At 34.9% G+C, this 14,754-nt stretch overlaps 1 protein-coding gene across 4 annotated transcripts in view; it reads left to right on the top strand.

Annotated features, from left to right (window-relative positions):
- LOC149555789 (homoserine O-acetyltransferase) overlaps window positions 1-13,711 on the top strand; it is a 41,041-nt gene extending 27,330 nt beyond the window's left edge. For 2 of the 4 annotated variants that reach the window (XR_016364558.1, XM_089829947.1), the window contains one exon: window positions 13,164-13,374. Coding sequence is in view for 2 of the 4 variants with exons in the window: in XM_089829948.1 (XP_089686074.1) it covers window positions 13,164-13,355 (192 nt within the window). In the remaining 2 variants the exon portion in view is untranslated. Of the gene's footprint in view, window positions 1-13,163 lie in introns of all 4 variants that reach the window. The other 2 variants (XM_089829949.1, XM_089829948.1) reach the window with 1 other exon arrangement.
- Window positions 13,712-14,754: the final 1,043 nt, after the last annotated feature.

Below are 14,754 nucleotides of genomic sequence, written 5' to 3'. Positions count from 1 at the left end.
AAAGCATTTCAAGAAAAATAAAGGAAATTAGAAGAATGGAAAGTCCAAGAAAGACCTATCAAAAATAAAATGTTTCAAATGTGAAAAATTTGGACACTTTAGATCTAATTGTCCAGAAAACTCCAAACAACAAGCGAAATGCACAAATATTGTTAGAGAAGAAGAAACTTATGATCCGGAGAATCGTGTTTTGTATTCCTCCTTATCAAATGAAATCTCAAATAAGGCATGGGTAATAGATAGTCGATCCTCCATGCATATAACGGGATACAAAGAAACTCTAGATTTCTTGTTCGAGAAAGTCAACAGTGAAGTTACTATTGGTGATAACTCCGCACATTCAGTTAAAGGGATTGGTAGCTGCACTTTGAAGCTAAAAATAGGAAATACTCTCCTTCTAAAAGATGTACTATATGTACCAAGGATAAAAAGGAACCTAATATCAATTACAACGTTAGAAGATGATGGTCACAATGTTGCATTCATGGATGGCAAAGTACTAACTTGGGCTAAGAATTCTTCCATCAAGAAAGCTAAAGTAATTGGTCAAAGAAAGGGATATTTGTATGAACTAAATATAGAACCCATTCAAACCCTTGTTCACAAAGCAGAAGATTCAAACAAAATATGGCACAGAAGATTAGGGCACCTAAACTTTAAAACCCTATCTACTATGGAAAAAATGGTTACTGGATTACCAAAATTAAAACAAGATCACCTTAGTATTTGCAAAAGGTGTGCCCTAGGTAAAAGTACTAGAAGACCTTTTCATGATAGTACTAGAAAAACAAGTAATGTACTAGAATTAATTCATTTAAATTTATGTGGACCCATGTCCATTCCCTCCCTTGGAGGATTCTGGTATTATGTTTTGTTCATAGATGACTTCTCTAGGAAAACATGGATTTATTTTTCAAAATGCAAAGAATCAGAAGATATCTTACAAAAATTTAAGGAATTCAAAGCATTAACTGAAAATTTTTCAGGTCATAAAATTAAAACCCTTAGAACAGATAATGGGGGAGAATATACCTCAGATTTGTTTAAATTTTTTTGTAAAGAATCAGAGATCAAGAGGGACTATACTGTTCCTTATAACCCTGAACAAAATGGGGTAGCTGAAAGGAAAAACAAGACAATTATGGAAGTTGTTAGGGCTATGATATTTGACCAAAATCTAGAATACTATCTTTGGGTAGAAGCCTCTTGTACTGTTGTATACATCCAGAACAAAAGCTCTCACTCCTATCTTAAAGATAAGACTCCTGAAGAAGTATTTACTAAAATAAAACCTAATATAAGTCATCTCAGAATCTTTGGATGTCCTGTATACATTCATGTGCCAAAAGAAAAGAGAACCAAATTGGAACCATCTGGAAGGAAGGGTATCTTTGTAGGGTATAGTGTAACTTCTAAAGCATATAGAATTTTCATACCTGGATAGAAAACTATTGAACTTAGCAGGGATGTAGTCTCTGAGGAAGATCTTGCATTTAAAAAGGCAATAAATTCTCATGAACCCTCTCCTTTATCTAATTCTAAAAGCATAAGTGAGTCTGAATCTGAGAGGGAGAACTTAGAAGAGGTCGAAGATGAAGTAAACCTTGAAGAAAGTTAAAAAAAAAGGTCACTTTGGGCCATAAAAACAGTTGAAGCAGCTCAAGATTTTGTTGCACCTTCAGGATCAGTCAGAGAAAGTAAAAGACCTAAAAGATTCTCTGGTTATATAGCAAATATGATTGATTTATCCAAAACAGAGCCAACCAATCCTTCTGATGCTATAAACATCCCGCTTGGAAAGATGCTATGATAGAAGAATATCAATCAATTATGAAAAATGATGTTTGGGGAATAGTTCCAAGGCCAAAAGGAAAATCCATTGTTTCTTCAAAATGGATATTCAAAATAAAGCATGCTGCTGATGGAAGTATTGAGAAATATAAAGCTGGATTTGTAGCTAAAGGTTTTTCTCAAAAAGAAGGAATTGATTATGAAGAGACCTTTGCTCTTGTCGGCAGATATACTCACCAAACCTCTATCTAGAGTAAAGATAGAACATTTCAGAAAGAGACTTGGTATGGTTGAGTTGTAATTCATTTTTGTACTATTTGATTATTAATTAAATGATAAGTTTTATTTTGTCAGGCTATTGACTATTATGGGCTCCACCATATGTAATCATTATTTTAGAGGTGACGATCTCTGAAATAATGAATATTTGTGCAATAGAGAGGTGACGATCTCTTAGATAATGTCCTAATAGTAGATTTTACTGTAAGATCTAGGTGAATTTTAGATCGTCTTGTGGCATTGACATGTTCATGGGTCACAAATTGGATAAAGAAAGAATTCTAGAAATTCTTCAGTTTTATCCTGTATTCTGGTAGATCTTAAATTCAGGATCTAGTTGTGATTTAGAAATACCAGTTTCTATGAGTCACAAATTGTGTCTTATCACTAGTAGTAGTGATTTTTCATATTACGGGTTTAGTAATATGACTTTGTATCATGTGTTTTATGATACTATGTATTAAGAAGAGATAGACAGATATAGAGTATTAATTCTTGCCTAACATCTGTATTGATGTTGCTCAATATAATATCTCTCTATAGGATTATCAGGTTAAGAGGGAGTGTTAAGAAAATAACTTGAATAACCTATAGGTCGATAGGTACAGATCATGCCTTATTCTTCTTGTCTTAGATCCTCTAATGAATGACATTTGTATTATTTATAATCTCTCTACAGGTGTCGATGATCAGGATGAGATTGGTTAGTTTGACAGTTAACTAAACTTTAGTTAAGAATTGTTACTAATTCCTAGTCGTTGACTTAGAGATATTAAACTAATAGGTGTATGTCAAGGGTTATGTCCCTTAAGGGACATACCCTCTAATGAGGATATAAAGATGGGTATTGTATGCAGTTTGTAGAACACACAACAATCTATAGTCTGGTCTACAAGCATACATTACCACTTGGGTTCCTTACAATAATTTCAACACTCCAGTTTGCAATTAATTCAAAATTACAATTAGATTAATATTCAGCATATCTAGACCTGAATATAAATTTGAATCAAGGTTAACTTTGAGTCTCACCTAACTTTGATCTTATTCTCAGATCTTGTTATAAGAATCTGCAGATCATTACAGTATTCTCAAAGCGACTTCTTCATCAGTTTCTTCTCCCTGTACTTGCCTGGGATATATGTTTGGAATCAGGGGCATAAATCATTTTATTGTTTGTTTCCCTTTTTGGAATCTTCACGTTCTTCGCACTCCCTGGTCCTCTTTTTTGCAAATTGTTGTAGTACTTGTTGTCTCCTCCGTTCCCTTTGTGTCTCAGCTCTTTCCTCTTCCACTTGTAACAAATTTCATGCTAACAGGCGAGGGATCTCTCCCAGGAGATCGTACACTACTAGTGGCACCGAAAGTTTGTCGCATACCGTACCTTCAGGGACTGTCCTCTCACGAGCTTCCCTTTGTACGTACTAATCCACCGCAACTTTCCAAGCCATTACCAGATCACGTGTCAACTGATCTCTCCTGGTTATTTCCTCCTCTTCTCCATCACTATTCGTTACTTGGATGAGCGGTACAAAGGGCCTTCCCATTACTCCATCCTACCGACCTCCAGGTTTAGACTTAGGCAACGACGCCAAAAATATAGAGTGGAAATATCACTCAAATTCACAGAGATATAATATGCTAACCATACAAAATAGTCCTAGTTGACATACATATGAAGTAAAACACAAAACATACCATTCATACCACAATACCAATAGGTGAGGAAATGAATTCTTTATTAATACCGAAAATCAACATGAGTACATTGACAACATTCCAAGTACTTATAGAAGGGTCGGTTGGTTGGAAACGAACTGACACATTCCCTCACCTTCTAACTATCCTACCCAACTAACTATAACAAGTACTAAACACACTTATTCTGACTACACCGTACTTGATTTTAGGGTTGGGCCACACTAGTGGAAGCAATATCGCGTGGAGTTGTTGCCTCAAGATCACGTCAACAGTTTAATTGTTTTCTCACGTCATGAAACATTCCACAAGTCTTTCTTATTTCATGCTATGCCTTTTTCAATGCAAATTGCTGTTATATATCACTGCCGAATGAAGGGATATCATGATCATGAGCTTGTTTACATATCTGGGTCAATGAAAATTGCTGTTATATAGCACTGCCGAATGAAGGGATATCATGATCATGAGCTTGTTTACGTATCTGGACCCAAGGCTCAAACGTAGTAAGAATTTTTGAGAAGCATCAGCCCTGCTCATTCTTTATTTATGACTAGTTTCTTATCTATGCATATCGGGTGCACACCCATAGGGACTAGACATATATAGTTCCCTTAAGACTAAATTCTCATCCATTGTTTAATGCATAATATTGTACGTTGTATAACGTTTGTTCCATCATTTGGCATAAAGTATTTTTCTGACTTATACACTAGTATTTGCTATATACCAGCTGTGATAATAATTAGAATGGTATTCACAAAATTTGATAGATAAGGATCTCATAATTATCAGTAATCTCCTAGGATGCACCCAAGGCTAGCAGAGCCAAGTATAAATGGGTGAAGAGGAGCAGTATTCTTGCAAGAAGAATAACTATTAATCAGTGTTTAAATTGCATGAACATTTAAAGAAGAAAATTGTTTAGTCTAAGTAAGCTAATGATTGTCCAAAATATATTCAGTTGTCAAGTTGAGCGGTAGTGATTGGGCTGTTCATTTGCCCATCTAAATCCTTGGTCAAGGTAGATTAGAGGCATGCTTGCCACAGTTGATCACTAGAGGTCAGGAGTGCTAGCTGACAGAGGGAGGGTTGATGGAGGAATTCCTTAGCCTTGTCTGCTGCTTAGTTGACACTCTAACACTAGAATGCTTAGATGATAGGACTATGGTGCCCCAAGCCTAACCTGAGGTAGGGAGGGCATTTCTCGTAAGAGACTGTGTGGGGATATATTAAGGTCCGCGGTTGGGAGGCTTGCCTATGTTAATGCTTCTCCTCTTCACCAGATGGCGAGGCTTGCACAACACATCGACAGTTATTTCAGTTCATGCATGAATTCTAAATCTTTTACTTGCACGTGCTTTTATATTACTTTGAAATGTATAATTGTAAATATGGTTAAATTGATTTGCTCTTTCAAAATATAATCGTAGAAGTCAATTATGGAAGTTAATTTAGTTGTCTTGCATATGAAATGGATATAGTCATTGCTTAAATTTTGATATTATATCTTGTATAATAAATTCAGAAATAGTTTCATTTCTGTATGATGTATTGTTTAAATTACTTAATGTCATTCCATTATGATATTCGTTTATAATCTTAGAATATGTTCTTTACTTTCAGCATAGTAAAAATGGTATGTTATAGGAAACTTAACAAAAGAATAGCTGGAAGTCCAGTCATCGATTCTGCTGAAGGTGACGCACATCCCGAAGTATCTGATGAACCTAAAAGCAATTTGGCACCGATGTGGTAAATGAAACAAGCAACCAACACGAACATACAAAATTTAATGCATACAAGCATAATCGATCTGAAGACTCTATCACAGCTATATTGTAATACAAAGATGCACAAAGCATCCTGAAATAATAAAATAAGAGAAACTCCTGAATGTGCTGTTATTTAATTCAGCTTTGATACCATGCTAGGATTTTACTTAGAAATAGATGATAAAAAGCAATAAGGAACATCCAAAAAAGACAAGAACCACACAAGATTATCCTTGGAAGACCCTTCTAGAATGAAGGGGAAAATCCAGCCACACAACAAAAGATCACTTTATTGATAATAAAATTCAAGTGTACAATGCCTTTCGCTTGAAGCGATATCTATAACACAAGAGAGACCGTTCACATTACAACTGAAGGTCTCTTAAGTTTCTCAAAAATATTACTCTTTATTTTCGAATACAACTCTTTGTATTTCCATGCCTCTATGCATGTTGTATGACACATGTTTTAATATGTAATATTACAATTTATCATAGATGTCCTTTTTAGCTGAAGGTGACCATAATGAAATTATTGCCCCGAGATAAAGATTTCTATTGCAGCTACAAACTCCAACACAAACAATGTTTGAAATAGTGCTGTTAGCTGCCTTTTATTACTTCTTATCAAATTCAAAATGTAGTGCACACAATCCCTTTGAGACACTCATCAGTTTTAGAATATAAATTCTTTATCAGCCAAACCCTAGCTATAACACTTCATAAACAATCACAGATTTGCATTGAAAACACCCTTCGTTCTTTTATGTCCTGACGGTGACTGCTACGAATTTACACTTGAAAACTGAAGTGCTGGAAAAAGTATACAACTGCCTTCAATCGATCACTAGGAGATCTGCTTATATAGATGACTGAAACAACTGTTTTCACCATTTTTGAAGGCCAGAAACACCACATGCCTTTCTTATGTCTATCATTTCATAGTTAGAAACTTAGATGCATGCCTTTTTAATATTTGTCACTTAATAGTTGGCTAGGCATACATTTCAGTTGTCTTTACCATTCAACTTGTTCACTGTGTACAATAAAACATCTGCTGTTGGGAGAAATGCTCAGGTGTAAATTTCATTTTCTCATCATTTATGACTAGCCAAACATCCTCAGATGTGCGATTAGTTTTCTTTGACCATTTCAGACATCACAGACACTTCAATAATTAGATTTACTTGAGAGTTTAAAACATTGTCTAGGGCCTAGGTACATGTTTGATTCGTTTTTCTCGCTAGAAACTTTCTATCCTCCTCTCAGGTGTGCCTCCTCCACATTCTTGTCATTTAATTAACTGAAATGATTCTCTAAGTGTGCATTTCTGCTGTGCTTGTCACTAAACATTTAACTGATTTTTAAGGCATCTATTTTCTTATTCTGTCACTAACACCTTTTGAAATTACCTGAGGCACCCCTTCCAGCTGTTAATATCATTCCAAGGACTGTGGAGAGAACACCCTTGATTGATTGACCTCCATAACAGGCATACCTTCATTGATTTTAGCAGTTACCCTTATTTGAGGCAGAGTAAGATAAACCTCAAAGTTAATGATGAAATAGGAACCTTGTTCCGATTTTCAACAAATCTGACTATCCAATACAATGAAACACAAGAAAATAATCTGAAAATGGCAAGTTTCCTAGGAATGTAACATCTTCCAGAGTCACAGCCAGGAACCAAGGTTAGCACATCCCAAACCAAAATTAAACACAAAATATGCTTTGGTGATGTTGGTATCTCTAACTCTGTGATGTGTCACTATGACCACAAAAGACACAATTGCTGTTTTTGAGAGGCAAGCAGAGGAGGGTGCACTAGAAATGGTGTATTGGATTGGATGACACAATGGCTGATGATAATGCTGAGCCCGATGGGGGAGTCATTACCTTCTAGATTGAGGAGTAGGGCCATTGACATCCATCAATTGGATATATATTGGAAGAGAAAATAATAAATTATTGAACTTTATTAGGTTGTAATTTTTGATAATGAAATTCAATCGTCATGCTGTTCATATCACACTTTCTAGTATCTACAGACTCATTTCATATGTTCTACAACCATGTTTTGCATGAATTTATGTTTTTCTAAGGAATTCAACTTTAACCATTTTTTTTCTTAATTTGTGAAGTTGCCAAATCTGAGTCAAAAATGGGTCTACTGAGTTTTTCTTAGTTGCAAGTTTTCATACTACGATCTATATCCCTATATAGATGCTCTTTGCAAGCTTTTGAATGTGTAAAACATTTCAAAGAAATACTATCAGAAGAATTTATCGAACAGTACACCAGAATACACCAGAATACCAAAGTCTCGATGCTAATAGTAATGACCAGTATCCATTGGAATTAGATGAGGGTATCAATAGTATTTCCATCGTTGAGTATATATCATCGAACTATCTCTTAACGCATCAGAGAGGTAACATTCCGCCTGCCATCATCTTTTGGAGGATAAAGAAACCATTTAGGTCAGCCATAGGTATATTATGTGCGTATTTCATTTCCATTAGTCATTCATAAATGCTCATAGTTATTTGCAATCTAGTATTTAAGAAAGGCAATAGCAATCCGGTATTTGAGAAAGTTAATATTTGATGTGCTTAGCCAATAACATCAATACTGCCTTGAGAGCTTCCACTGTGCTTTGTTCTTCGTTGTGCCTTGGGTGAATTGTGGACACACCAATGTTGCTCGGCAATAGATGAGGTCCTTTGCCTTGCTTGGGTGAGTGCTAGATCTCTGCTCACACGATATGTTGGTGATGCGCCCCGTTCTGCTAGTTGAACGATATGTGCTCTGCTCAGCTGGTTGATCTGCTATGTGCCACGGGTGACTGGTTGGATCTTTGCTCATGCGATATGTGCTTCTCAGCCGATGAAATGGAATAAATATTAATGATAAAATTATATACATAAAGGTTATGTGTAACAAGCCTTTTTGAAGCCACATCTCCACCAATCATCATTGCATACTCCAAGCCTCAATTGATCAAAACTTATTGACAGAAGTTCGCGGATACTTAGCCCATCCCTTGAAAACATCTATGGTATAAGGAGATATGTGATATTTTAAATTAGAGTTCATGCATAATAAGTTGCTTTCTTACATTCTCAGTTTGACTCTGATACCATGCATAATAAGTTGCTTTCTTACATTCTCAGTTTGACTCTGATACCATGTTAAGGTTTGGATTTTTGCAAATGTAAAAATATTGTCATTATAATTGATATTTTTCAAATGCAAATCCCAAACTCTTATAGATATAGGAGGAGACATGTCTCATGAAGAAACATGTCTTTATGATTAATCATTATTAGTTAATATATATTAATAATATGAATCACAATACATATGTATAATATATTTTATATATAATATAATAATAATAATAATAATAATAATAATAATTACACCACACACACATATAAATATAAATATATATAAACATTGCATGTTAAGATAGTGTAATTATTATATATAAAAACATTGCATTTTATGATTGTGTAATTATTATATATATATATATATATATATATATATATATATATATATATATTATACTATATATATGTACATATAAAAACATTGCATCTTAAAATTAAATCAATCGGACTGTAGCTATAATCTTAACAGATATGAGCATGAAAATTTAAATAAAATGTTAAGAGAAAAAAGGCAGCGATATGTATTCAGGACTGACAAGGACATGGGATGAAAGATACCAATCTTTTGTCATTCTCTGAATTGTAAATCGGGAAGGCTCTATAATCAAATCAAGGACTGTCTAAAAAGAGAGAATAAATAATATTATAGGTAATCAGACAATATAAGTTGTAATCAGACAATATAAGTCTGAATAACACAATTTAGATGCCATCCCCATTCAATCTTAAATTACCAATTAAAAAAACGAAAAAAAAAAGGAGAACATGGTCCTACCTTTAGGTGAGGTCAAGGGGAATTGGGATACAACCACAACCCAAAAATACAAATTAAATTGTTTTGTGCAGGCTGGGGTTCTCCTCTTATTATCAACCCCACACGATGCAGGTGACGAACCCTAAATTCAGAACTGGATAACTTGAGAGAAAAGAGTCCTAGACTGACTAGAATTGTATAATATTGTAGATAATAACATCTTCTTTGCAAAGGAAACAAGTTGATCAATTTACTATTAATAAGGAACTGCAGTGTTAAGAACATTATCTAGTTTTCTATAGAACATTCGGATGAGGAACAAGTAACTAGTTTAGATTCTAGCAACAAACATTGCTCATCTCGATGATTTGACTACGACTGGCATTAAATTAGATTATCAACTTTCATCTCAATGATTCAAGTGATGACTGATATCTCATAAATAATTGATAGATAGAGTTGACAGTAAGAGATTGCTTTATTGGTAGGCCTAGGAACTTGATTGCCATGCTATCATTCACAAGTCTCCTGACAGAGAAAGGAAGATGAAGTGCAGTCAATTGAAGATATAGTCCCCTTCTCCCATGAAAGGTTTGACGAACAGGAGGACACACTAGTCAGTATGCCAGGGAGGGAGAGGCCTCCCCCTTTGATAATGATGTAGGAACACTGTTTGACAATAAGAGATTGCTTTATTGGTAGGCCTAGGAACTTGATTGCCATGCTATCATTCACAAGTCTCCTGACAGAGAAAGGAAGATGAAGTGCAGTCAATTGAAGATATATTCCCCTTCTCCCATTGAAAGGTTTGACGAACAGGAGGACACACTAGTCAGTATGCCAGGAAGGGAGAGGCCTCCCCCTTTGATAATGATGTAGGACCACTGTTTTCATAAAAGAAAAGGGGAGAGGAGCCACTCTATGGAATGATTTTATGAGGGAACTTATATTTATCTTGTCCGAAGGTGCTTGCACTCCGTTATGCATCAGTCTTTCACAGTAATTAACTTGCTGGAACTAGTTGTGATGGAAAGATGGATAATGTGCCTTGCTCTGCGGAATGCTTTGTAGGAGAAAATGAGATGGATTTATCATGAGGGAAATACATTGACCAATAACAGGTTATCTCAAAAGAGACTAAACTTTCATTCTGTTGAGTGGCAACATTAGACTGCCATTCACTCTTTTGATCTAAAAGAAACATGAGAGTTTGTTAAATCTTGAGAGCGATTTTAGTCAAAAGTCCAATTTAACCGCAATTCTGTAACCATGAATCTTCAGAGAGAAATCGTGAAAAACAATCGTTGTAAAAGCTTGGATGGTTTTGATAAAATAATGGAGCGCGTTATAAATGGTAGAAGTTGAGTGAGCTGAGCAAGAAAGCTAATTCAAATGCTAGTGCTGCTGCAGTATAATAGGTTCTGGTTCTGGTACATATCAGATTGGGCACAGATTATAAGGTGTACAACTGCATAATGTACAGAATGATCTTGACTAGTATGATGAGAGAAAGGACTGTTGAGTTCAATTTTAGTCCTAAATAATGATGTTTACTCCGAAGCTATGTTCCGTGGAGTTTCGAGGACAGGTGGTTTAGGGGCTGGGGACATGCTTCTGGTAGGGGTACAATTTAGGGCCAATTTTTAGGGGACGGTAGGGGACGGCTGTTGGAAAAGTAGGAGAATGTATTTTTATATATTGAAAAATTTCCAGTATGTGTATCCTAACATTGTTTATAAGCTTAATACATGCATTAGACTTGAATTCAGGTTTTACGTGTGAATCAATAAGAAAATTAACAAAATTCAAATGCATTTATTGTCAATATATGACATACATATAGCAAAATCCCTAAAGATTCCAAGTTTCAACCATGAAATGACAAAATACTAAAATGTAAGTACAATAATTAAACTACTAAACAGTAAACATAGAATCTTGTAATAGTGTATAACTGTTTATAATCAGTGGATGGTAGGTCTAAGAGTCTAAATCAAGTTGATTTGATACGCTAATCTCCTCTTTCAATTGTTGTTCAATCCTTGACCAACTGTTTCTCCTCTTGCTGCTCTTCTCCTTTGTAAATCTGAAAATGAATTTCTTTTTCTTCTTCTTGGTTATTTTATGTTCAGATTAGGTTTTGGTATTGTTAAGTGTGGTTTGGGTGTCCTTGTGGGCCAGCCACCCTTTGTTTTCAAATTTAAAATGTGCTTTTTAAACACTCACCATCCAAATATGGCTTGGGCCATAGGGGACAGCCAATAGTTCCCAGGACAGTCAGGGGATTTCTAGCCATCCCGTAGCCGTCCCGAGGATTTCTAGATGTCCTTGACCACTTTTAGAGCCATTTTGGGAACCATTTTCAAATTTTGTAGAAAAGGGTATGAGAAGGGGGAGGGGAAAATGACGTCCCTGCCTGTACCATACCCGGTACAGGAGTGGGTCAATAAATCCAGGGGACACATATCTGTGGAGCATAGCTGAAGCTTTTCGAATGTCCTATTTTGGAATTGGGACATATTTTTGGCTACTGTATTCTCATCGGCTCCTAATAATAGGTTTGCATCTTTTTCTATTGTTCGAGTCTTGTATCTTAACATTTTTGCAGTTCTGTTTATTTGTATTTCAATTTTCAATAAATTAGGCTCTCAGTTCAATGAACTTCTGTATTTGTGGCATATGTCTACTATTTATGTGTTTGAAAACTCTAGAAGTTGCCAATTATGGCTTCCTAAGTCTGCGGATCTGCAACATCACTATCCAAAATACACTTGCACTTGGATTTTACTACTATTATATGGTATGAAATGGGGATTATCTCTACCTGCAAATTCTCTTTTTAATATTATCGCATTTTTATGAAGGCATTCGTCAATTATTTCTCATGTGCAGCCAGTATTTAATTGAAATCTCCATGTATCTTATAAAAAAATGAAAATCACTATCACGTAACAGGAAACTAGCACATCACTGCTACTATCATAATTATATAGAAAGCAAGCCTGAAATTGAGGAGATTCAAGTTTTAAAATCAAAATTCGTATCTCAAATGCATTACAACAAAAGATGACAGCAATGGCCCTTGGTTAGCATTCAGTTTTAATGGAAAGCATGATTCTTTACAAAATGATTAAACATTTTATCTAATAAGATGCACAAGGTTTTCTTAAAACTCTAGTTAGCTTCTTTGTGAAATCGTGTTAAACTCTAATTATGTCACCATCCTTATACCAAAGGCTTGTTTACATAGCATGAAATATACTGATATGGAATATTGAGGTTGCATGTCATCAGCCAATTCACCATAGAAATATTAGCATTCAAACAGTTTTGTCCACCTCAGTCAAAACGTGGCTGCTCTTAAAGATTGCTAATAGAGAAGTAATTACATGTTCATAGAAAATTAGATCTTACCTGAAGTTTTAGACACAAACAAAAGCTTAAATTTCAACAGATCATAGCACTGACAATGTCTTTTTTTCACTTGCTGACAACAGTTTACTACTACGATGCAAATTTTGGCACACAACAATATAAAGTTGGTGTTTTTATCAGTGCTAGTTCTATGAGACATAACAGATTGATTACTCATTTAACATTTGTCATCTTGCTTTCAGGCCTCTTTCTTTCCTCAGTGAACGTTATTTGCAATTCTTATTGCTGATTATCCATTTTTTGTAATATATTTCAGGAGGATGTATCATATCTTTCGAAACTGACATTAGGGTGTATCATTGGTGCCATTGTCATCAAGTATGGAAGCATCTTACTTCCAGACATTACTAGGCCCAACATTGTCCAAGCTCTTTTTATGATTGGAATTCCTGTATCAGCAAGCATCTTGTTGTTACTACTGGCAAGTAGTATTGAGAGACAAGAATAATATGTTTAGTCCTTAATTAGTAGACTTTATTATAAAAGAACTTTCAACCTCAGAAACCAAGTTGGCTTGGGATTTGTTGGTTTATGTACATTCTTATGAGTTGAAATGGTAGTTCCCCCAGGAGGACCCATGCTACTCTTGTAAGAAAATCAATATAGGAGAAACCCAATGTAACATTCTATGTTATGTATCTTGCTTCCATTTATATACCATATTCTTTTTCTTGGCATAGGAGGATATCTTGACCATAATATTCCATATTCTTTACTCTCATGACATATAGGAGGATGTCATGATTTTTTCCTTACATGCATATTCTGACCCGAACTCTATAGATCTCTTTGTGTTTTTTTTCATCTGATGTTATTTTAGTGTGACAACCTTATCATTGATGTCATTCCATAAGCATAATTCTAGGCATTTCATGCTTACAATATCATCTTTTGCACCTCTCGTTGGAGGAATTTCTTATTTTTGGATGATTCTAGTAATTTACCTTTTTATACATGTTTCCTAAAGATTCTTCACCTTCTATCTCTCTTCCAATGAAGAATTGATCGCATACTCTTTATTTATGCAATTATTTTAAACAAAGACCCTTAAACACCTTCACATATTTGTCCAGATATATGCACACATGCACATTGTTGATTCACTGCCGTTGCATTAGCAGCATATGAACCACCTAGTTGTTGAGTTTACTATCATGTGCGATTCACATGGCCTTCACTTAAAAATGAATCTTGCTAATACTTGTCATTTGTGAATGTATTGTACGGTTCCCAGCCATAGAGCATGCTAGACCTTGAACCACACCTTGCATTTTCCTAACAATAGAGCATGCTGAGACTATGCCTTTTATTTTCTCTATTGTGGCAAGTTCCTATTGTTAGAATTTGAAAAGGTGTATAACTCAAAAAAAAAATTACTGCAAACTAATATAAATAAAACTATGAATGTAAATAAACTATGAATGTAAATGATACAAGAACAAAATAACACCATAGTTAAGTCCTACGAGAGAGCTGCAAATGCTAAAGAAACAAAATAGCATTAGGAAAATGCAAAAGCAAAATTTGTAGAACCCAATAACAATGCAATAGAACACAATAAGACTAGTTAGGAGTGAGTATGCATAGGGAATGATAGAGGGGAGAGGTGGCAAATGCGTAATGGGAAGAGACCACCACTATAGCCTAAAAAAGACAACTCCCATGGAATATTTTAACACCTTGCACCTACTCACTTATTAATCCTAAGTAGGCTTAATCAAAAGTGGAGAAAAGGCCTAGTAATAGGAAAATAAATAACCAACTAGGAAATAAAAACTTATATTAAGAGCCCAACATAAGTGCAAGGAGGGTGAAAAGACGATGAGTTTCAACAAATAAAGCCATAT

This window comes from Cupressus sempervirens, chromosome 5 (genome assembly GCF_028749045.1).
Source record: "Cupressus sempervirens isolate cs-2001-9-10 chromosome 5, ASM2874904v1, whole genome shotgun sequence".
NCBI classification, from domain to species: Eukaryota; Viridiplantae; Streptophyta; class Pinopsida; order Cupressales; family Cupressaceae; genus Cupressus; species Cupressus sempervirens.
This window is presented reverse-complemented; position numbering and strand designations above follow the sequence as displayed.